We start from the raw sequence: 23,907 nt of genomic DNA, 5'->3' as shown, positions 1-23,907 counted from the left end.
TGTAATAATGGCATAACAGGTGAGAGATTTTGTTCTAGAACGTTATACTATTGTGACGTCACACATAGTAAAATACCATTTCGATTTATGACAAATTTGTGTTCTGTTGAAAGGAACAGTTCAGTCATGTCAAACTGCTTAGGTGAAATCATGTCAAACTGCTTTCGTTTTGCTTAGCTGAACAAAATTCATACAGACAAATGGGGACACAGGTAAGTAATAACTTAACAAGACTGTTTCATGTTGTGAACTTATGGCTATCCAAATTGTCATATTAATGGCATTCTTTTAAAACTTTACTGTAAATTCAGGGTCTAATCACTGACAACAATTGCAGTTTTCTGATAACTTGCATGGAATTTCCCAGGAACCCCCCTCCTACAACAGCCATAATGAGAGGGGCAAGTCAACCAAAGAGAAGTTCCTTCCCAGAGCGGAGATGGTCAGGTCCAAACTCATCCAGAGCTTCTATCTGCTGGACCAGTTACAGGAGGAGCAGAGAGGAAGCCCCAAATACTGCACCAATGATGTTTTAGGTAGCCCACAGTAATGACATAGCTTCCTATTTGGTCAGAATGAGACCGGCCTCGAGTGTTTTGAGATTAGAGGTGTTTGTCTGTGAAGAGATTTGTGGAAGTATGTTTACTTGAGATGATTACACACTACAACTGATAGGCTCAACTGCTTAGACCTGATGGTCCTGCTTGGCCTACACTTTACAACACAGGAATACTGTGATTTTATCGTGTGAATTGTTTTTAAGAAGACATTGCTAAATAACAAGGTTGCTTATCGTGTGTGTGTGTCTGTCTGTCTCTCTCTGTGTGTGTGTGTGTGTGTGTGTGTGTGTGTGTGTGTGTGTGTGACAGACGAGGAGAACTACACCAGTCTGATGGGGAAGGACACACACCAGCTGGTGCGCTTCGAGATCTCCCCCCAGAGGGGCAGCACCATCACCATGGAACGCCGTCGCCAGGGACGACTGGAGAACCGCCATGTCAACTATCCGCCCTTGAACATGTTTGCTCACTGGATTCTAGAGAGTATCCTTACACCCAGTCCTGAATGGAAAACCAAAGCCTTGGGTTTTAGTTGTACTGGAAATGTCATGGAATTGCAATGACATTTTTCATTATTATTTTTTTTTTGGGGGGGGGGGGTTCTACTATGGTGATGTATTTGAGACTCATGTATGTATTATTTTATTTTTGGTGGGCTCAAGAGTTTTCCAACGTTTTTCATGATTATTCATAGGAACATTACAGGTGAACAAGTGTTGTCTCAAGAAAGAACTTTGCACATATTCCTTTCAAGTGTACTGTTTACTGTACACTGTATGATATGCAACCTTGACAGAATTCCTAAGGTAAAATATTTACGAATATCATTATCATCCTCATCATTCTGAACACCATTGTATTGGAGATACAAGCAGGTAAAACATATCAAAGTCTCTCATATCAATTCACTGTCAAATAATCATTAACATTTGTAAAGCATTTTATCCCCACATTTCCACTGCCGGGTCTATGAGCTTTGACTGGAATTTTTAACGCCATAAGATGTTTCACTACATAGCTTGAATGCCTACTATATTTCAATGTCTGTTAGTGTTCCAGTCCTCCCTGTCATAATTAGCAACAAAGGACATGGAAAGCATGTTATTTCCCTTAGAAATGGGTGGTCAATGTAAGTAACCTAATTTATGTTCCTCTAACTCCCCTGAATACCACTGTCATTCCGGCAATAACTCTGTCAGGCCGGCTGGACTGTTGCACATAAACGTCATGTCAAAGATGGACCTTCTTCATTTCTGGGTGCATGACACAAGCCCTGATATTCTGGTTCTCACAAAGACCTGGCTCAATGGTTTGATTCTGAATAAGGACATTGGAATAGGTGATTACAACATCTTCAGGTGTGATATACTGAAAAAAGAGTGAGGGGTCGCTATACATGTGAAATAAACACGTGGGATCTTGTTCTCTAAATGTCACTATCCTCAAAAAGTTTGAGTGTTTGGTTATAGATGTGGCTTTATGCCAAAATACTCATTTGTTTGTAGCAGGGATTTACTGCCCTCCTGCTGCACTGGCGGATGCTGTTGGTACTATTTCGGAGTATTTAAAACCTTTTATGTACTCTGAATTAGTTATGTTAGAAGATTTTAACCTGGATTGGCTTAACCCGGCCTCCGATCATTTGAATAATATTTTTCTTGACTATAACCTGACTCAACTAATCTCCAAACCTACACAGAGTAATGTAAGAAACCCAGCAAAGTCCTCGCTGATTAACCGAATTTTGACAAATAGCTCCCACAAGTACTTATCAAGTGGTGTTTTGCTAATGACATCAGTGATCATTGCACACATTAGAGATACTAAACAAAAAAACTTCTTTCCCCAAGTGTCTCTTCAAGATACTGTATGTTTTTCTCTGAGCTTTCCTCTATCAGCTACATGCCTGAACCTGAACTGGCTCTATAACTTTTTTAATCTATTTTTATATCTCTGGCTGACAAACTGACTCAGTAGCTGATTGGCAGCATTTCAGGCAATTGAGAAATAGATACACCTTCTCAATTAAGAACGCTCAATCAAGCTACTTTGTAAATTCTATCTCAGACTCTGCTGATGATCCGTAAACATTTTGAAAAACAGTGGAATGTGGAAATTCCTCTCCTTCCCTGCCTAAGCAAGTTGTGTCAGACTGGCGTCATTACTGAGAAAAAATTAGTTAAGTGATGCTTTTAATCTCAGCAGGCTTTTTATTTGAAAGAAATTGTGGTTTAACTGACCAGTGGTGGAAAAAGTACCCAATTGTCATACTTGAGTAAAAGTAAAGATACCTTAATAGAAAATGTGTAAAAGTAAAAGTCACCCAGTAAAATTCTACTTGAGTAAAAGTCTAAAAGTATTTGGTTTTAAATATACTTAAGTATCAAAAGTAAATGTTATTGCTAAAATAGACTTAAGTATCAAAAGTAAAAGTATAAATCATTTCACATTCCTTGAATTAAGCAAACCAGATGGCACCATTTCTTGTTTATTTAATTTACGGATAGACAGGGGCACACTCCAACCCTTAGACATAATTTACAAATGAAGCATGTGTTTAGTGAGTCCTCCAGATCAGAGGCAGTAGGGATGACCAGGGATGTTCTCTTGATAAGTGTGTTAATTAGACATTTACATTTTACATTGACATTTTAGTCATTTAGCAGACACTCTTATTCAGAGCGACTTACAGTTAGTGAGTGCATACATTTCCATACTGGCCCCCCGTGGGAAATGAACCCACAACCCTGGCGTTGCAAGCGCCATGCTCTATCAACTGAGCTACAGGGGACCTGTAGACAATTTTCCTGTCCTGCTTAGCATTCAAAATGTAATGAGTACTTTTGGGTGTCAGGGAAAATGTATGGAGTAAAAAGTACATACTTTTCTTTAGGAATGTACTGAAGTAAAAGTATAAAGTTGTCAAAAATACAAATAGTAAAGTAAAGTACAGATACCCAAAAAAACTACTTAAGTAGTACTTTCAAGTATTTTTACTTAAGTACTTTACATCACTGTAACTGACCCTGCTCAGTCGGTCGACTGCTCTCCCCTCTCCCAGCCTCTAGTTGGCTCGATGGGAGATCAGTCAACATCTAGTGAATCTTTGTTTTAATTTCAACAACTTTCTACTTGAGATGTGCTAGACGCCTTGTTTAAGATTCATGTTTAAAAAAATCCACTGGGGCTGATTTTCTTAATCCTTTCTTGCTGCATCTTTCTGCTACCCTGATTGCAGAATCATTGAAACATTTTTAACCTGACAATTATCTCAGGTGCTATCCCTAGGGTTTGGAAGGCTGCCCATGTGCAGCCTCTCAAAGGTGGGTGGTGACCCCTCCAACATGAATAACTATCCCCCAATCTCTAAACTATTTTGCCTGGCAATTTTTTTTTTTTTTTTAATCAACACTCAGCTTAGAACTTTCCTAGCTTCAAAATCTATTCTAAGGTCTGCAGATGATCTGTCTTTGCTTTAGCCAACTCATTGCTTGTTGTTGGCTGGACTAGACGTAGACCTGGCAACCTGATTATTCTTTCTGCCCCAGAGGTGTTTGACAACATGGACCCCAAGCTGGAGATTGTGAAGCTGGTTCTGGAAATGTTGGACTGGAGCATCCTGGCCATCTTCTTCCTGGAGATCCTACTGAAGTGGTTGGACAACTTCTGGAACTTCTGGAAAAGCACCTGGAATATCTTTGATTTTGCTGTTACAATGCTGGTAAGAGTCAAACCAGCAAAGAATTGAATAGCGAGTTCTCTCGATGTGAATGTACTGTAGATGTGATGTAGATAGATAGATACACATAAATAAATAAATACAAACCTACACATAGGCCTATGCATTATGTACAGTACCAGTCAAAAGTTTGGACACACCTACTCATTTTTTCTTTATTTTTACTATTTTCTACATTGTAGAATAAGAGTGAAGACATCAAAACTATGAAATAACACATTTGGAATCATGTCGTAACCAAAAAAGTGTTAAACAAATCAAAATATATTTTAGATTTTAGATTCTTCAAAGTAGCCACCCTTTGCCTTGATGACAGCTTTGCACGCTCTTGGCATACTCTAAAAACCTATTGTTGATTTGTCATTATGGGGTACTGTGTGTAGATTGATGGGGAAAAAACGATGTAATACATTTTAGAATAAGGTTGTAACTTAACAAAATGCGGAAAAAGTCAAGGGGTCTGAATACTTTCCGAATGCACTTTACAGTGCCTTCAGAAAGTATTCAAAACACCCTTGACATTTTCCGCATTTTGTTGTGTTACAGCCTGAATTTAAAATTGATTACATTGAGACTGTGTGTCACTCGCCTACACACGATATCCCATCATGTCAAAGTAGAATTATGTTTTTAGACATTTTTTAAAATTAATATAAAATGAAAAGTATTTAACCCCTTTGTTATGGCAAGCCTAAATACGTTTAAGGAGTAAGAATGTGCTTAACAAGTCACATAATAAGTTGCATGGACTCACTCTGTGTGCAATAATAGTATTTAACATGATTTTGGAATGAACTCCTCATCTATGTACCCCACACATACAATTATCTGTAAGGTCCCTCAGTCAAGCAGTGAATTTTAAACACAGATTCAACCACAAAGACCAGGGAGGTTTTCCAATGCCTCGCAAAGAAGGGCACCTATTGGTAGATGGGTAAAAAATAATAATATATAATATCCCTTTGAGCATGGTGAAGTTATTAATTACACTTTGGATGGTGTATCAATACACCCAGTCACTACAAAGATACAGGCGTCCTTCCTAACTCAGTTGCCGGAGAGGAATTAAACCACTCTGGGATTTCACCATGAGACCAATAGTGACTTTGAAACAGTTACAGAGTTTAATGGCTGTTGTAGGAGAAAACTGAGGATGGATCAACAGCATATACCAACCTAATTGACAGAGTGAAAAGAAGGAAGCCTGTACAGAATAAAAATATTCCAAAATATGCATCCTGTTTGCAACAAGGCACTAAAGTAATACTTCAAAAATTGTGGCAAAGCAATTAACCTTTTGTCCTGAATACGAAGCGTTATGTTTGGGGAAAATCCAATATAACACATTACTGAGTACCACTCTCCATATTTTCAAGCATAGTGGTGGCTGCATCATGTTATGGGTATGCTTGTAATCGTTAAGGACTGGGGAGTTTTTCAGAATAAAAAATAAACAGAATGCTAGAGGAATCCTAGAGGAAAACCTGGTTCAGTCTGCTTTCCACCAGACAATGGGAGATTAATTCACCTTTCAGCAGGACAATATCCTAAAACACAAGCCCAAATCTACACTGGAGTTGCTTACCAAGAAGACAGTGAATGTGGCCGAGTTACAGTTTTGACTTAAATCGGCTTGGAAATCTATGGCAAGACTTGAAAATGGCTGTCTAGCAATGATCAACAACCAATTTGACAGAGCTTGAATATTTTTTTAAATAATAATGGCAAATATTTTACAATCCAGGTGTGCAAAGCTCTTAGAGACTTACCCAGAAAGACTTATTGCTGCCAAGGGTGATTCTAACATGTATTGACTCAGGGGTGTGAATACATATGTACACTGCTCAAAAAAATAAAGGGAACACTTAAACAACACATCCTAGATCTGAATGAATGAAATAATCTTATTAAATACTTTTTTCTTTACATAGTTGAATGTGCTGACAACAAAATCACACAAAAATTATCAATGGAAATCAAATTTATCAACCCATGGAGGTCTGGATTTGGAGTCACCCTCAAAATTAAAGTGGAAAACCACACTACAGGCTGATCCAACTTTGATGTAATGTCCTTAAAACAAGTCAAAATGAGGCTCAGTAGTGTGTGTGGCCTCCACGTGCCTGTATGACCTCCCTACAACGCCTGGGCATGCTCCTGATGAGGTGGCGGATGGTCTCCTGAGGGATCTCCTCCCAGACCTGGACTAAAGCATCTGCCAACTCCTGGACAGTCTGTGGTGCAACGTGGCGTTGGTGGATGGAGTGAGACATGATGTCCCAGATATGCTCAATTGGATTCAGGTCTGGGGAACGGGCGGGCCAGTCCATAGCATCAATGCCTTCCTCTTGCAGGAACTGCTGACACACTCCAGCCACATGAGGTCTAGCATTGTCTTGCATTAGGAGGAACCCAGGGCCAACCGCACCAGCATATGGTCTCACAAGGGGTCTGAGGATCTCATCTCGGTACCTAATGGCAGTCAGGCTACCTCTGGTGAGCACATGGAGGGCTGTGCAGCCCCCCAAAGAAATGCCACCCCACACCATGACTGACCCACCGCCAAACCGGTCATGCTGGAGGATGTTGCAGGCAGCAGAACGTTCTCTACGGCATCTCCAGACTCTGTCACGTCTGTCACATGTGCTCAGTGTGAACCTGCTTTCATCTGTGAAGAGCACAGGGCGCCAGTGGCGAATTTGCCAATCTTGGTGTTCTCTGGCAAATGCCAAACGTCCTGCACTGTGTTGGGCTGTAAGCACAACCCCCACCTGTAGACTTGGGGCCCTCATACCACCCTCATGGAGTCTGTTTCTGACCGTTTGAGCAGACACATGCACATTTGTGGCCTGCTGGAGGTCATTTTGCAGGGCTCTGGCAGTGCTCCTCCTGCGCCTCCTTGCACAAAGGCGGAGGTAGCGGTCCTGCTGCTGGGTTGTTGCCCTCCTACGGCCTCCTCCACGTCTCCTGATGTACTGGCCTGTCTCCTGGTAGCGCCTCCATGCTCTGGACACTACGCTGACAGACACAGCAAACCTTCTTGCCACAGCTCGCATTGATGTGCCATCCTGGATGAGCTGCACTACCTGAGCCACTTGTGTGGGTTGTAGACTCCGTCTCATGCTACCACTAGAGTGAAAGCACCGCCAGCATTCAAAAGTGACCAAAACATCAGCCAGGAAGCATAGGAACTGAGAAGTGGTCTGTGGTCACCACCTGCAAAACCAGTCCTTTATTGGGGGTGTCTTGCTAATTGCCTATAATTTCCACCTGTTGTCTATTCCATTTGCACAACAGCATGTGAAATGTATTGTCAATCAGTGTTGCTTCCTAAGTGGACAGTTTGATTTCACAGAAGTGTGATTGACTTGGAGTTACATTGTGTTGTTTAAGTGTTCCCTTTATTTTTTTGAGCAGTGTAAATTATATATCTCTGTATTTCATTTTCAATAAATGTGCAACACTTTCTAAAAACATGTTTTCACTTTGTCATTATGGGGTATTTTGTGTAGATGGGTGAGAAAAAATATATATTTAATCCATTTTGAAATGTGGAATCAGTTAATGGGTATGAATACTTTCTGGAGGCACTGTACATACATACATACATACATACATACATTGTGATGTCACGAGAGGCTGTGTCCTGGAGGGACGTTACATCCCCCTGAGGTGGCTGCAAACCCAGACAGCTATGGCTCCATCTGCTGGTATGGTCGGGAACTCCACCCCTCTATGGCCAATCTTCCCACGCAGCTGAAACAAATGAGGAGCTGATGAGCTGAAGGTTTGGGAAGGGAAGAGACACGGTCTCCAAGCTGGGCTCTCTGGAGGACAAGAGTGCTGCACGTCCACTTCCATGAGGAATATAAGGATTTGGAGATACTTACCTTTGGGAAATACTCACCTTTGGATATATGCACCTGTGGAAATACGTGTGGGACATTTGGAAGGACGTTTTGCTGGGTTGGCCACTAGCTGCAACGTGGAATACAGTAAGACTGGGGAAAAGTTATTTGAGCGAGGGAGAGTTATGATTTTGGATGTGGAAGAGACATCCCTGAACTGTTAACCCTTAAGAGCCACAAGAGAACAGAATTGTGTTATACTTTCGTTAGTTTCCCAAGACCTTTAATAAAATCCTTGTTTTGATTGAACCTGGTCTCCTTGCACTACTTGAGCAATCCCGCTGAAAGCTGTGTAGCCTCTCGTGACATCACAGATGGTGGAGAATACGGGCACGCTCAAGCGTTAATAGTGCATGTCAGAGGAGGATACCGAAGGTTTGATCACCCAGTTTTCCAAGTTGGCCATAGGCTCCCCGCCCGACTGAAATGGAGGACATATTGAAAGCCCTTGTTGCTGGCCAGCAAGCCCAGATGCAAGCAAACGTGGCTCTCTTGGAGGAGCAAAAGAAAGCCAACCTTCTGAAGGCAGAGGAATTGCAGTTGCAGAGACAGATGGTTGTCCAAAATACCCGCCCAATAAAGGCAAGTGACTTTATATCTAAGATGGGAGCTACCGATGACATTGAGGCATACCTGCATGCATTTGAGGCCACGGCCACTAGGGAAGCCTGGCCCAAGCAACAGTGGGTTGGTCTGTTAGCCCCCTTTCTAACCGGGGAATCGCTGAATGCTGTCCGGGACCTGGGCCCTGACCAGGTTACTGACTATGATGCCCTGAAGTCTGAGATCCTCAGCAGATATGGACTCACAAAGTTTGGTATGGCCCAGCGCTTTCACAGCTGGACCTTCCAACCAGACCAACCTCCTCGGGCGCAGATGCATGAACTTGTCCGAATCGCAAGGAAATGGCTGGATCCGCAGAGGAATACAGCAGCGGCGGTGGTGGAGGCCGTTGTGGTGGATCGTTACCTACGCGCCCTGCCTTATGAGGCAAAACGGTTCATCAGTCAACAGGCCTTGACCACGGCTGATCTGACCGTGGAAGCTGTGGAAAAGTACCAGGCCACAGCGGAGATGCTGAATGCTTCCCGAAAAGACTCCAGGAGTGCGGCCCCCACCACAAATGGGAAGAACCCGTCCAAAGGACCCCCAAGGTCTCGAACCCAGCCACGTCAGGACTTATCCCGGCTCCAGGGGGAGCCAGAAACCAGGCGGGTCCAAGAAGAGTACACCAGGAGGGGGAAACTTCGACAGTGTTACCGGTGTGGGGAGATGGGACATATCTCCTGGCAGTGTGGGAAACCAGCCGATGAACCTATGCCCACTGCGGAGTCCTCCAGCTCAGCACCCACACACCGTTTTGCCTCGCTCTTGGGAGTCGTAGATGGCGGCCCAGATCGACCCCCCCACCTGCCCGGTAACTGTGAATCACCATGATGTGGAGGCCTTACTGGATTCTGGTAGCCGGGCCACCCTGGTGCGTAAGGATTTGGTGGGCCCAACGTGTCTGACCCCGGGGAAAGTCCTCCCAGTTTCCTGTGTCCATGGGGACACCAGAGAATACCCCATTACTGAACTTACAATGACCAGCACACGGGGAACCATACACACGACGGCGGGGGTGGTTGATTCCCTCCCCGTCCCTGTCCTAATTGGACGAGACTGCCCAGCCTTTTACCCACTCTGGAGAGAGTCTCAGGAGAGGATAACCCGAGTACCTCGGAAACGGAGAGGCAAGACTCATCCTGGGAAGGCTCCGGTGCAATCCTCCGAGTTACTCACTCCCGCCCGGGCTCTGATAGGGATGGCAGGTGCCCAGACCGACACAGAGACGGAGCTACAGAATCTGGACAAAGAACTGTCTGGTCTGAAGGGGACCGCTGAGAGGTATCGTTTGTTAAAGCAACAGTTAGACATGAAGACAGAAGAGTTAGATATCCTCCAGGCTAAACTCCAACAGAGCTCCTTCCCTAAGCAACAGGAGGAGCTGGAGAGGCTGCGCAGGACCATCGAGGAGTGTGAGGAGACCCTGCGCAGTAGTAAGGAGGTCCAGAAGAAGGCAGAGGAGAAGTACAAGGTGTTGGAGAACAAGATGAAGAATGCGGAGGCAGAGAGAGAGAAGGAACTGAAAGCTGCTCAACAGAAGCTAAACTCTGCTAAAACCAAGGCTGATGCGTTCAGTAAGAAACTCAAGGAGCGACAACAGGAGGCTGAGTCCCTGGTCCTAGAGTTGGAGGAGTTGAAGAGAGAGCAGTCTGGCAAGCACCACGGCAATGCGGACGCCCTCTCCCGGCGTGATGCCTTCTTCGCTGCCTTTACCCCGACGAGGACGTCGGTCCCGAGGAGGGGGATGTGTGATGTCACGAGAGGCTGTGTCCTGGAGGGACGTTACATCCCCCTGAGGTGGCTGCAAACCCAGACAGCTATGGCTCCATCTGCTGGTATGGTCGGGAACTCCACCCCTCTATGGCCAATCTTCCCACGCAGCTGAAACAAATGAGGAGCTGATGAGCTGAAGGTTTGGGAAGGGAAGAGACACGGTCTCCAAGCTGGGCTCTCTGGAGGACAAGAGTGCTGCACGTCCACTTCCATGAGGAATATAAGGATTTGGAGATACTTACCTTTGGGAAATACTCACCTTTGGATATATGCACCTGTGGAAATACGTGTGGGACATTTGGAAGGGACGTTTTGCTGGGTTGGCCACTAGCTGCAACGTGGAATACAGTAAGACTGGGGAAAAGTTATTTGAGCGAGGGAGAGTTATGATTTTGGATGTGGAAGAGACATCCCTGAACTGTTAACCCTTAAGAGCCACAAGAGAACAGAATTGTGTTATACTTTCGTTAGTTTCCCAAGACCTTTAATAAAATCCTTGTTTTGATTGAACCTGGTCTCCTTGCACTACTTGAGCAATCCCGCTGAAAGCTGTGTAGCCTCTCGTGACATCACAACATACATACATACATACATACATACATAGTATTTGCAATTCATAGACATTTAGAAATACCTGGAGACGATAGGCATTGGCCGATACAGATGAACTGTTTGAATGACATTACTGCGGAAGTCCAAATCCCAGTTACAGTACTCAAGTTACCTCTCTCCTCCCACAGTCTGTTATACCAGAGATCGTGAAGGTCTTCAAAGGGGTGGACACTGATGACTTGGAGATTGTGTCACTCCTGAAGAAGTTCCGTATCCTCCGCTCCCTGAAAATTATCTCCAAGTTCAGGCAGATTCGCCTTATCGTGTTGGCCATCTCCAAAGCTTTCAAGGTAGGGAACCAACCGTAGAAATACAGTATAGTTATTATTCTATTTTTGTGGATCCAACAGTTTTACACACCCACTGTATTGGTGTCATCATTTATTGTGAAGTTAGAGACTGAGTGACATAGACTTTGGGAGTAGGACAAACATTAATTACACATTTCTCAAAGGTGCATGTGCACAAAAAGGACTATACACCTTGTGCGCCAGTTTTCACGCAAAGGTTGGCATTTATCAATTTGAACTTGACAGGAAAGTATGAGTATCTCATGTACAGCTCAGCTCAGGCCTACACTCAAATGCCTACACTAAATGTCTTTGGATAAGGTATATGTAAACGTCCAACTTCAACTGTAGGCCTAAATCATAATCATATTGCAGGACGTCTCTCCTTTTCTGTTTATTTCCGCTACACAACAAATTAGGCTAACTTTTTATCCATCGCTCATTCAATACCCAAGCTCGAAAGTAAATAGTAAATAAGTAAATAGTAGCCTGTATATAGCCTTGTTACTGTAATTTTATTGTTGCTCTTTAATGATGTGTTATTTTTCTTTTTTTCTTTTTTCTTTTTCTTTTTCTTTCTTTCTTCAGTTTATTTGAGTAAATACTTTCTTAACACTTATTTTTCTTAAAACTGCATTGTTGGTTAAGGGCTTGTAAGTAAGCATTTCACTGTAAGGTGTACACCCGTTGTATTAATAACATTTGATTTTAAAATAATTGTGTGATAAGAGCGTGACATCATGGCCTGTAATCTCAGAGATAGAAACACAATAATGTATTGATAAACAAAATATTTTGTCTTTTGCATATAGAAATGTGGACTGTAGCATTTACTTTTACATTTTTCGAAAGAACAATCAATCTTGCAGAATGTGCAGCCAGTGTTTGGCACTCGCTATAGATGGCATGCATTTTTGGTTTGAATAAGTCACTGCAAAAGATTTAAACACTCTGCCCACGTCCGCTACAGAAATGTGATCAAATCTGTCATGGCCCAGTTCCAACATCTCCAAATCATACAGCAAATGAGGGCGTTTTTGTCACCATAAAGGTTGAATGGATGGCATTTTTCAGGCGGTATGGGTTTGATTTATCAATGAAAACATGCGTATATGTTGTGTGACAGTTTGATGAATCCCAATAATTTGTTGTGCACGCAAATCCTAGACTCTCCATGTACGCCAGATTTTTGTGAGAAATTTACACACGGTTGATAAATGAGGCCTCAGGCAGGTCACATGGTCAACTTCTAGCCATACTATTATCACATATGACTGCCAAGCACTTCTGGACATCAGATTGACAGTTACTAACCTCGATTTCAACTTCAAATACGACTTCAACTCTGACTCAGCTGTTCCACTGTTCATACTGGAACATATTTTATAGTTTCCTGGGCTACAAAAATGCTGCAGGCGTAAACGCGGGAGACGAGGCGAAGAGAAAACTGAAAGGCATTCCGGTCTGTTCTATTGGCAAATGTCGAGAATAAGATGGATGAGCTTCGTTCGAGAGTCTCCTATTATAGAGACTTGAAAAGCTGCAATATTATATGTCTTACAGAAACTTTGCTGGAGGATGACGCTATGCACGTAGTACTCGGTGGATTCTCCATGCAGCAGCAGGATCTGACAGCGGCTTCGGGAAATCGAAAGGAGGCGGAGTGTGTTTTTTCATAAATAACAACTGGTGTGCTGCTTCAAGTGTAAAGGAAATCTCAAGCTTTTGCTTACCTGATATAGAATACCGCATGGTAAGCTGCAGACCCTTTTATCTACCAAGAGAGTTCTCATCCGTAATTATCACGGCCGTCTACATTCCTCCACAGGCCAACACCACTCTGGCACGCAACGAACTGTATGGGGCCATAAACAAACAAGAAACCGCTCACCCAGAAGCAGTGTTTCTGGTGGGCGGAGACTTTAACACGGGGAGACTTAAAACCGTCCTACCTCACTTCTACCAACACGTCTCTTGCACCACTAGAGGCGCTAAAACTCTAGACCACTTTTATTCTGTCCACAGAAACGCATACAAGGCCCTCACTCGTCTTCCCTTCCGCAAATCTGACCATGACTCCATTCTCCTGCTTCCTGTTTACAAACAAATACTCAAATAGGAAGTACCAGTGATGCACTCAATACGGAAGTGGTCGGACGAAGTAGACGCGAGGCTACAAGACTGTTTTACTAGTACAGACTGGGATATGTTCCCGGGATTCAACCGATAACATTGAGGAGTTTACCACAACAGTCACGTGCTTCATCAATTAAGTGCATAGACGATGTCGTCCCCACAGCGACTATAAGAACGTATCCAAACCAAAAACCATGGATTACAGGCAATATCCGTGCTGAGCTAAAGGCTAGAGCTACCGCTTATAAGGAACGGGACACGGACATGGACGCATACAAGAAATATAGGAGGAAGGTGTAATCCTATTACACCGGCTATGATGCTCGTCGTATGTGGCAGGGCTTGCAGACGATAACGGATTACAAAGGGTAACCCAGCCATGAGTTGCCCAGCAATGCAGAACTCCCAAACAAGCTAAATGCCTTTTATGCTCGCTTCGAGGAATATAACACTGTGCCTTGCGTGAAAGCCCTGTTTTTCCCGGATGACTGTGTGATCTCGTTCTCTGTGGCCGATGTGAGCAAAACGTTTAAACAAGTTAACAATCACAAGGCTGCCGGGCCAGATAGAATACCAGGGTGCGTTCTCAAAGCATGCGCAGACCAGGTGTCTTAACAGACATGTTCAATCTCTCCTTGTCCCAGTCTGTAATCCCAACATGTTTCAAGCTGACCACCATTGTCCCTGTTCCCAAGAGCTCCAAGGTACCCTGCCTAAATGACTATCGCCCTGTAGCACTCACATCTGTGCTTTGAAAGCCTGGTTATGACACACATCAAAACGATCATCCCAGACACCCTAGACCCACTCCAATACGCATACCGCCCCAACAGATCCACAGATGACAGAATCTCAATTGCACTTCATACTGCCCTCTCCCACCTGGACAAGAGGGGAAATAACTATGTGAGAATGCTGTTCATAGACTACAGCTCAGCGTTCAATACCATAGTCCTCTCCAAGCTCATCACCAAGCTAGGGACCCTGTGACTGAATCCCTCCCTCTGCAACTGGATCCTGGACTTCCTGACGGGCTGACCCCAGGTGGTGAGGTTAGGCAACATCACCTCCGCCACACTGACCCTTAACACAGAGGCCCCACAGGGTCCCCTCCTGTACTCCCTGTTCACCCACAACTGCGTGGCTGCACACGACTCCAACACCATCATCAAGTTTGCTGACGACACGACGGTTGTAGGCCTGATAACCGACGGCGATGAGTCAGCCTACAGGTCAGAGATTTAGCAGTGTGGTGCCAGGACAACAACCTCTCCCTCAACATCTGTAAGACCAAGGAGCTGATTTTGACTATAGGAGAAAGAGTGGAGAGCACGCCCCCATCCACATCGACAGGGCTGTTGTGGAGCGGGTCGAGAGCTTCAAGTTCCTTGGTGTCCAAATCTTGACTGGCTGCATTACCGCTTGGTATGGCAATTGTATCGCCCTTGACCGCAAAGTGCTACAGAGGGTAGTGCGGACAGCCCAGTACATCACTGGGGCCGAGCTCCCCGCCATCCAGGACCTTTATATGCCCAAAAAATGTACAACGAGTCAGGCCACCCAAGCTATAGACTGTTCACTCTGCTACCGTCCGGCAAACGGTACTGGAGCATCGGCTCTCGGACCAACAGGCTCTGAGACAGTTCCTACCCCCAAACCATAAGACTGCTAAATAGCCAGATTGCTAAATAGTCAATTAACTATCTGCACTGACTCTATCTTGCACTAACCCTACGCACACTCACTAGACTTTATACAGTGCATTCGGAAAGTATTCAGACCCTTTGACTTTTTCCACATTTTGTTAAGTTACAGCCTTATTCTAAAATGGATTAAATATCCCATAATGACAAAGCAAAAACTGTTTTCTTGAAATATGTGCATATTTATGAAAAATAAAATGGAGCAGGTTTTCATCAAGGATCTCTCTGTACTTTGCTCTGTTCAACTTTCCCTCGATCCTGACTAGTCCCCCAGTCCCTACCGCTGAAAAACATCCCCACAGCATGATGCTGCCACCACCATACTTCACCGTAGGGATGGTGCCAGGTTTCCTCCAGACGTGACGCTTGGCATTCAGGCCAAAGAGTTCAATCTTGGTTTCATCAGACCAGAGAATCTTGTTTCTCATGGTCTGAGAGTCCTTTAGGTGCCTTTTGGCAAACTCCAAGCGGGCTGTCATGTGCCTTTTACTGAGGAGTGGCTTCCGTCTGGCCACTCTACCATAAAGGCCTGATTGGTGGAGTGCTGCAGAGATGGTTGTCCTTCTGGAAGGTTCTCCCATCTCCACAGAGGAACTCTGGAGCTCTGTCAGAGTGACCATCGGGTTCTTGGTCACCTCCCTGACCAAGGCCCTTCTCCACTGATTGCTCGGTTTGGCCGGGCGGCCAGCTCTAGAAAGAGTCTTGGTGGTTCCAAACTTCTTCCATTTAAGAATGATGGAGGCCGCTGTGTTCTTGGGGACCTTCAATACTGCAGAAATTTTTTGGTACCCTTCCCCAGATCTGTGCCTCGACACAATCCTGTCTCGGAGCTCTACAGACAATTCCTTCGACCTCATGGCTTGGTTTTTGCTCTGACATGCACTGTCAACTGTGGGACCTTATATAGACAGGTGTGTGCCTTTCCAAATCATGTCCAATCAATTGAATTTACCACAGGTGGACTCCAATCAAATTGTAGAATCATCTCAAGGGTGATCAATGGAAACAGGATGCACCTGAGCTCAATTTAGTGTCTCATAGAAAAGGGTCTGAATACTTTAGTAAATAAGGTATTTCTGTTTTTTATTTGTAATACATTCGCAAAAATTCTAAAAACCTGTTTTTGCACTGTCATTATGGGGTATTGTGTGTAGATTGATGAGGAATAAAATGTATTTAATCAATTTCAGTATAAGGCTGTAACATAACAAAATGTGGAAAACATCAAGGGGTCTGAAAGCACTGTACATACCATATGCACACACTACGCTGTCACTCCCACACAAAATCCTCACATATTCACATATGTACGCACACACACACACATTCCGACACAACACAAACACACATACATACACACACGCATACTCACACACTTTAACACTAATCATTTGCTACTTCTACTCTATTTTACTCGTATTATTATCTATCTGGATGCCTAGTCACTTTACCTTGCCTTCATGTACATACACTATATATACAAAAGTATGTGGACACCCCTTGAAATTAGTGGATTCAGCTATTTCAGTCACACCCATTGCTGACATGGGTATAAAATCAAGCATACAGCCATGACATTTCCATAGACAAACATTGGCAGTAGAATGGCCTTACTGAAGAGCTCAGTGACATTCAACGTGGTACCATCATAGGATGCTTCCTTTCCAACAAGTCAGTTCGTCAAATTTCTGCCCTGCTAGAGCTGCCCCGGTCAACTGTAAGTGATGTTATTGTGAAGTGGAAACATCTAGGAGCAACAACGGCTCAGCCACGAAGTGGTAGGCCACACAAGCTCACAGAACCGAACCGCTGAGTTCTGAAACGTGTAACGTGTAAAAATTGTCTGTCCTCGGTTGCAACACTCACTACCAAGTTCCAAACTGCCTCTGGAAGCAACGTCAGCACAAGAACTGTTCGTCTGGAGCTTCATGAAATGGGTTTCCATGGCCGAGCAGCCGCACACAAGCCTAAGATCACCATGTGCAATGCCAAGCGTCAGCTGGAATGGTGTAAAGCTCGCCGCCATTGGAAACGCATTCTCTGGAGTGATGAATCACGCTTCATCATCTGGCAGTCCGACGGACAAATCTGGGTTTGGCAGATGCCAGGAGAACGCTACCTGCCCCAATGCATAGTGCCAACTGTAAAGTTTGGTGGAGGAGGAATAATGGTCTGGGGCTGTTTTTCATGGTTCGGGCTAGGTCCCTTAGTTCCAGTGAAGGGAAATCTTAACGCTACAGCATACAATGACATTCTAGACTATTCTGTGCTCCCAACTTTGTGGTAACAGTTCGGGGAAGGCCGTTTCGTGTTTCAGCATGACAATGCCCCGTGCACAAAGCGAGGTCCATACAGAAATGGTTTGTCGAGATCGGTGGGGAAGAACTTGACTGGCCTGCACAGAGCCCTGACCTCAACCCCATCGAACACCTTTGGTTCCTCTGATTTGGAACACAGACTGCGAGCCAGGCCTAATCGCCCAACATCAGTGCCCAACCTCACTAATGCTCTTGTGGCTGAATGTAAGCAAGTCCCCGCAGCAATGTTCCAACATCTAGTGGAAAGCCTTCCCAGAAGAGTGGATGATGTTATAGCAGCAAAGGGGGGACCAGCTCCATATTAATGCCCATGATTTTGGAATGAGATGTTCGACAAGCAGGTGTCCACATACTTTTGGTAATGTAGTGTATTTACCTCAAATACCTCATACCTCTGCACATTGATCTGGTACTGGTACTCCCTGTATATAGCTCCATTCTTGTGTATTTCATTTTATTCCTCGTGTTATTTACAATTTTATTTTGTAAAAACTTTTTTTCAACTGCATCGTTTGGAAAGGTTCATAAGCAAGCATTTCACTGTAAAGTCTATACCAGTTGAATTCGGCGCATGTGATACATTTGATTTGATTAGTCCTACCCATATATATGTGTGGTCCTTTTGTGACCTCATGGAACATATAAATTGTCCCACTGTTATGTAGTGCCTTTATTCTAATCTACTGAAAGATAATATCCCTGTGTGTTTACAGGCTATGACCTTCATCTTCTTACTGCTGCTGGTGTTTGCTTATATCTTCGCTGTGGTTGGAGTCATCCTGTTCGAGAGTTACACTCGCTCCAACGTCGAGGGCCTGGTCTACAATATGAACTTTAAGTGTGTGACATTTACTCTTATATGAAAGATAGATTTCTTTGGAAGTATTTAACAGTAGTATTTTTCTCATTCTCAGTTATGAGAAGAGAATATGATATTAATGTGATACAACAGTTGTCATTGAGAAACATTACATTTTCTCACACATTTTAAGAGGCCTTCAAGGGTAGAATGCAAACTCTTGATATTACATTACAGATAAGGTTAGAGTCCAACCAGTCAGAATACATTTCCGTTAAGGAACAAAACCTACAGTCATGTTACATCTTTGAAGATTTTTATGAACTTTAATTTTCTCCCAGAGATATCTACAACTCCTTCATCACCCTCTTCATCCTCTTCACCATGGATCACTGGTACGCTCTGCTCGCCGACACCCGCAAAGTTCCAGAACTGGACGAAGCCACCTGTGGCCTGTACATCATCCTCTGGCTCCTCATAGGCTCCTTCGTATTCCGCAATATCTTTGTGGGTATTATGGGTAGGTACTTCCCCGTAATGCTTTGATAAAGAGCATCTATTTCATCTTCTTTTGTAATATTCTCAGACTTGACTGTTTGTGGATCTTTATCTTTTATCTAGATATTTCACATTAAAATGGAAATGAAATAAGTTTTCTAACTTTGAGGGCCAGTTTGATATAAAATGGTTTTAAATCATACTATTCCAAAGTCCATACTACTTGCATAAATACTACTGGGCATGCAGTCTAAGTGGGATCCTAATGTAATATTGCTCAGATTTTCCTTTTTGTCCATCCAGTGAATAACTTCCAGGCCATCCGGAGTGACCTCTCTAAAGAGGTACAGCAGATCGAGATCCAGGCCAAAGCTGATCTCTTTAAAGCTGAGATCATAAACAGGTGAGTGTGGAGATGTTCTATTGGATTCTTCAGACCGGTGTGATTGGCTAATAAGATGTAGAGTTCCAGTAAAGAAATGAAACCGCATTATCTTTTTCAAGATATAATGTCTTTGATGTTGATGTTCGCCATTACATTCTGGGCCAATATGTGAGATCTAGAGTTATAGTAGAAGAAACTAAGCAATATATTACCTTTGTTTAGATAGAATATGTTGATGTCATTGAAATGTCTTTTGACAAATACCTTGAAAAATGTATGTTTTTGCTTTTATTTTTGTAGGAGGATAAGTCATTCGAAATTTGGCAGGTAAGACCGTTTCTAATACCCTTTAATGTACGTTCTCGTCCCTGTCATATCGTAAAATTTATAAAACAATTTGATGTCGACACAATTTAATTAATTTAATTTAAATTCCCAATTGAAAAAAGTTCAAATTAGGTCTAATATATTCATATACATTTAGGCTGAGCACAGTGGAAGAGGGTGGTGAAGAGTCATTTTCCACTGAGGATCTACTAAAGTTTACAAGATCTAATATTCCAGAAAAAGGTGGGTTCTTTTCAACCGCAAAGTGCAAAACCTAACCACCATTGGGACACAGTAATATACTCATCATACATTGAATAGGGACCATTTCCTTGTGATCCTAGAATGAGACAAAATAGCAATTTATTTTGTCACAGAATAAAGAACATTCTAAGAACCCTATGTTTCTTAGAGCTGAGTGTGTGGTTGTCCTATGGTTATTTTCATACAACCTTCCCACAACTTTCTGTGAATGGTGCAGGATAGTTGCTTGGCTTTGGAACATTCTCAGCACATTTAAGGAACTTGACAAAAAAACGATTTCTTACTTTAACAGAACGTTTCCTAAAAGTTCACACATGGTTACATTTAATTACATTTTTAATAATATTTCTTAGAACATTCTACAAATGGTTTGACATTGGGAATGTTCTCAAATTGTTCAGACAATGTTAAGAAACAAAGTTCTTCTGTGGGAATTTCAGTACTTCAGCATAACATTTCCTACAGGTTTCCTCATGGTTCTATTTAAAGTAATGTTCTTAAATTGTTCAGAGAAATTTAAGAAACAACGAACTTCTGTGGGAATTTCAGTACAGAATATTCTACACAAGTTCCCATGTGGTTCTGTTTAATGTCATATTTTGACTACATTCTGGGAACATTCTTAAAAATTGCGTAACTTAAGCAATGTTCTCAAAACTTTCAGAGTCTGTTCTTGGCAATATTCTAGGAATGTTCTAAAAAATGGAATTCTAAATGTTACCAGAACATTAACATCAATAAGCTCTAAATTCCGTTCTCAGAACATTTAGAAAACTTTCCAGAAAAACCACAAAAACGTAAGTAACTTTCAGAGAATGTTCTAAGAATGTTATTTACATATACATTCCATTCTCAGCGTCAACAAAACTCTCTAATCCTCTATCTTGTTAAGCGTGTGCAAGATCAAACCTACTGTAATCTTAAGCAAACTTTTAATAATAACATAACAACTTTCATAACATTTAGAGAATGTTCTCAGAATGTTATTTGATTACCATCAAATAAACAATAATTTCTGTTCTCAGAGTTAATATAACCTCTCAGAAACTCGAGTAAAATGTTCTCAGAATCTCCCTGCAACAAAAAAAATAAAAGTTCCCAGAACAGTCTGGAATGTTTGGTTTTGTTCTAAGAATGTTTAAAAAAAACGTTCAGTTTAACCGGTCAGGAAACATAGGGCTCCATTCCTGGAAACCAATCTGAAACCAAAAACACACGTTCCCACAACTTCCAGGGAACCAAATGTGCTAGCTGGGCTGTGTGCCAAAATGTTGGTGATACCCAATAAATCATAGGGAGTACATTTGGAGTGTGCGATGATATTTGATACAGGACATCAACTCTGTTAAGAATTACAGTGAACATACCAACATGCCCTGGACACTGAGATCTCATTACTATGATGCAATCTAAAAGAGTAGTCTGAACCATCTGGGTCATCATAGGGCACCAAACATAAAACACACTGAAACAAAGAGCATCTACCTGGACTCCTTTTCTGCTGCAAACAGTTTTACAGCATTTTCTGTTTCATGCCCTAATTAACTGGTTTCCTCCTATTCCCCCCTCTGTTAGACTGGGAGTCGTACGTGGAGGAGAACATGAAGGTGATGCAGGAGCAGGAGGAGGACGAGAAGGTCACCTGGCCACGGGACTCCCTTTTCAGGTACTTTGAGCTGCTGGAGATGCTGCAGCACAACCTGGACGAGAGGAAGAGGCTGCAGAACTTAGCAGGTAAGGAATCACACAGAGTGGTAGTAGTCCCCTACCGGACTGTATTTAAATGGGGAAGAGACTGGGGTCAGGTTAGGGCTGCATCTCAATAGTCATAAGTGGCTTCCTTAATATCCTTGTTTCCTTTCCTAAATCTGCACTGATCAGTGAGAACAGAGCTTCCTCTTCATATACGGACGACGTGCTGCACGTAAGGCCCTGCGGCCACTAGGGGGCCCCATTGATTTTGTTAGTCACTCTCACACAGATATCATGTGAACATGGCATAAGTCATGGCAATATGTGTAGAATTGCAGGAAATTTGCTTTAAAACTGCCACACTTTCTCTATACCCCATGGGAAAATGTGTAGAATTGCAGGAATTGAACTGCCAAGAGGGGGGGGCACTAAAAGGTTTTGCTCGTGAGGTGGGGGCCCCCCGACCAAATCTCTCTTAGGGCCCCCAGAAGGCTAGAGGTGGCACTGAGTGCAGATGAAGGAGATGAGATAGGGAGAGGAAACCACTTCAGACTATGCACTTTGCAATAGTCTTGATAGCCGAGATTAGTAGAAATGAGTCTGAACTATTGTGACAACAGCTCCCTTCTGAATAGGTTTCTTGTGTTTGTGTCAGGTCCCTTAATCATGTAATAAGTATGCCTCATTTTATAACCTCATTGTGAAGGACATAGATATTAATAGACACAGTAGACCTACAGTATGTTTGAGTCAAAATGTTTTCTCTCTCTCTCTCTCTCTCTCTCTCTCTCTCTCTCTCTCTCTCTCTCTCTCTCTCTCTCTCTCTCTCTCTCTCCGCTCTCTCTCTCTCTCTCTCTCTCTCCCTCCCTCCTCTCTTTCTGTCTTCTCTGACACAGTTCAGGCTTTGCTAAACCTGCACGACTCATAAGATCCCAGGACCCCACATCTATTCAGAAGATCCACCATATTTTGAAGAAAATAAACCATGTTTTTTCTTCCCAGTATTGTTAGTGTCCATGTTCAATTAGTCATCTAGTTTACCCTTGAGAACTAAAGATGATGTGGAGGGCAGAGAGAGCCAATGATAGCCTGGTTAAACCAGACTGAATGCTGCGCTCACCGTTGTTTTACTTCACCTCAGTTTGGATGCCAGGCTAAGGCTATGAGATCAAATATATTTATTCCTAGTAGTAGTCAACTTGAATAGTCTCACAGTTCCAACCAATATATAATAGGGGGCACTCTTACACAGTGTCAGTGAGCACCCTGGGAGGTCATGCACCAAATCCACCACAGTTCTCCTTAAGATTATTCCCTGCAATCTTAGATAGGCCTATCTGGTAAATAAAACATTTGTTGTCAGGGTGAATCATATCTTTACTTTCTCGTTGAACAGTTTTCAATGATTACCTAGGTTTTGCCCTTAAACTTAGCAATAGGAATATTTAATATCCGGGTCATTCTTGAAATGGGGTGGCATTTGCGTCCCTCGCTTTTGCAACCATGAAAAACACTTTAAAAGGAAAAATTGTTACACATCATAAATGTTTTTGTTTATATTGAACTTTTTATCAATGATAAAACATAATGCAAGTCCTTTATACTGCAAAACCGTATCTTTTGAAAATTGTTTATATAAAAAAATAGCAATTGTTTTTATTGTTTTTTAAAAGTAGACATAAAGACAGAACATAATTGACAGTAAAAAAACATAAATACAGCAACAACTACAAAAATGAAATACCCCTGCAAAATGTTTTGACATGTGCATCACTCAAGGTACTATCCTATGCAATAGCTGGTGGACAATACCATTTTATTTTTTTATAAAAGAAGGCTACATTAAGTTCTCAGCACAGAGGTTACTCTCAATGTAGTCAAGAAGGGTAGGTAACAACACATCTGCCACGCTGATCCTCAACACGGGGGCCCCTCAGGGGTGCGTGCTCAGTCCCCTCCTGTACTCCCTGTTCACCCATGACTGCATGGCCAGGCACGACTCCAACACCATCATTAAGTTTGCTGACGACACAACAGTGGTAGGCCTGATCACCGACAACGATGAGACAGCCTATAGGGAGGAGGTCAGAGACCTGGCCGTGTGGTGCCAGGATAACAACCTCTCCCTCAACGTGATCAAGACATAGGAGATGATTGTGGACTACAGGGAAAAAAAGAGGACTGAGCACGCCCCCATTCTCATCGACGGGGCTGTAGTGGAACAGGTTGAGAGCTTCAAGTTCCTTGGTGTCCACATCACCAACAAACTATTATGGTCCAAACACACCAAGACAGTC

General features: G+C 43.0%; 1 protein-coding gene across 1 annotated transcript; it reads left to right on the top strand.

The window, feature by feature from the left end:
• The first annotated feature begins 127 nt into the window (after window positions 1–127).
• On the top strand, window positions 128–22,611 carry LOC121531397 (cation channel sperm-associated protein 2). Its single transcript, XM_041836635.1, has 13 exons — window positions 128–212; window positions 368–536; window positions 870–1,043; window positions 1,367–1,435; window positions 4,109–4,281; window positions 11,327–11,488; window positions 18,359–18,483; window positions 18,786–18,964; window positions 19,246–19,345; window positions 19,628–19,654; window positions 19,812–19,897; window positions 21,494–21,652; window positions 22,507–22,611. Exons 1-13 carry the CDS (start codon window positions 201–203, stop codon window positions 22,536–22,538), a joined length of 1,467 nt encoding a protein of 488 aa, XP_041692569.1. The 5' UTR covers window positions 128–200; the 3' UTR covers window positions 22,539–22,611.
• Window positions 22,612–23,907: the final 1,296 nt, after the last annotated feature.

This window comes from Coregonus clupeaformis, chromosome 19 (assembly GCF_020615455.1).
Source record: "Coregonus clupeaformis isolate EN_2021a chromosome 19, ASM2061545v1, whole genome shotgun sequence".
Taxonomy (NCBI): domain Eukaryota; kingdom Metazoa; phylum Chordata; class Actinopteri; order Salmoniformes; family Salmonidae; genus Coregonus; species Coregonus clupeaformis.
Note: the sequence above shows the minus strand (reverse complement) of the source record. Positions and strands in the feature narration are given on the sequence as shown.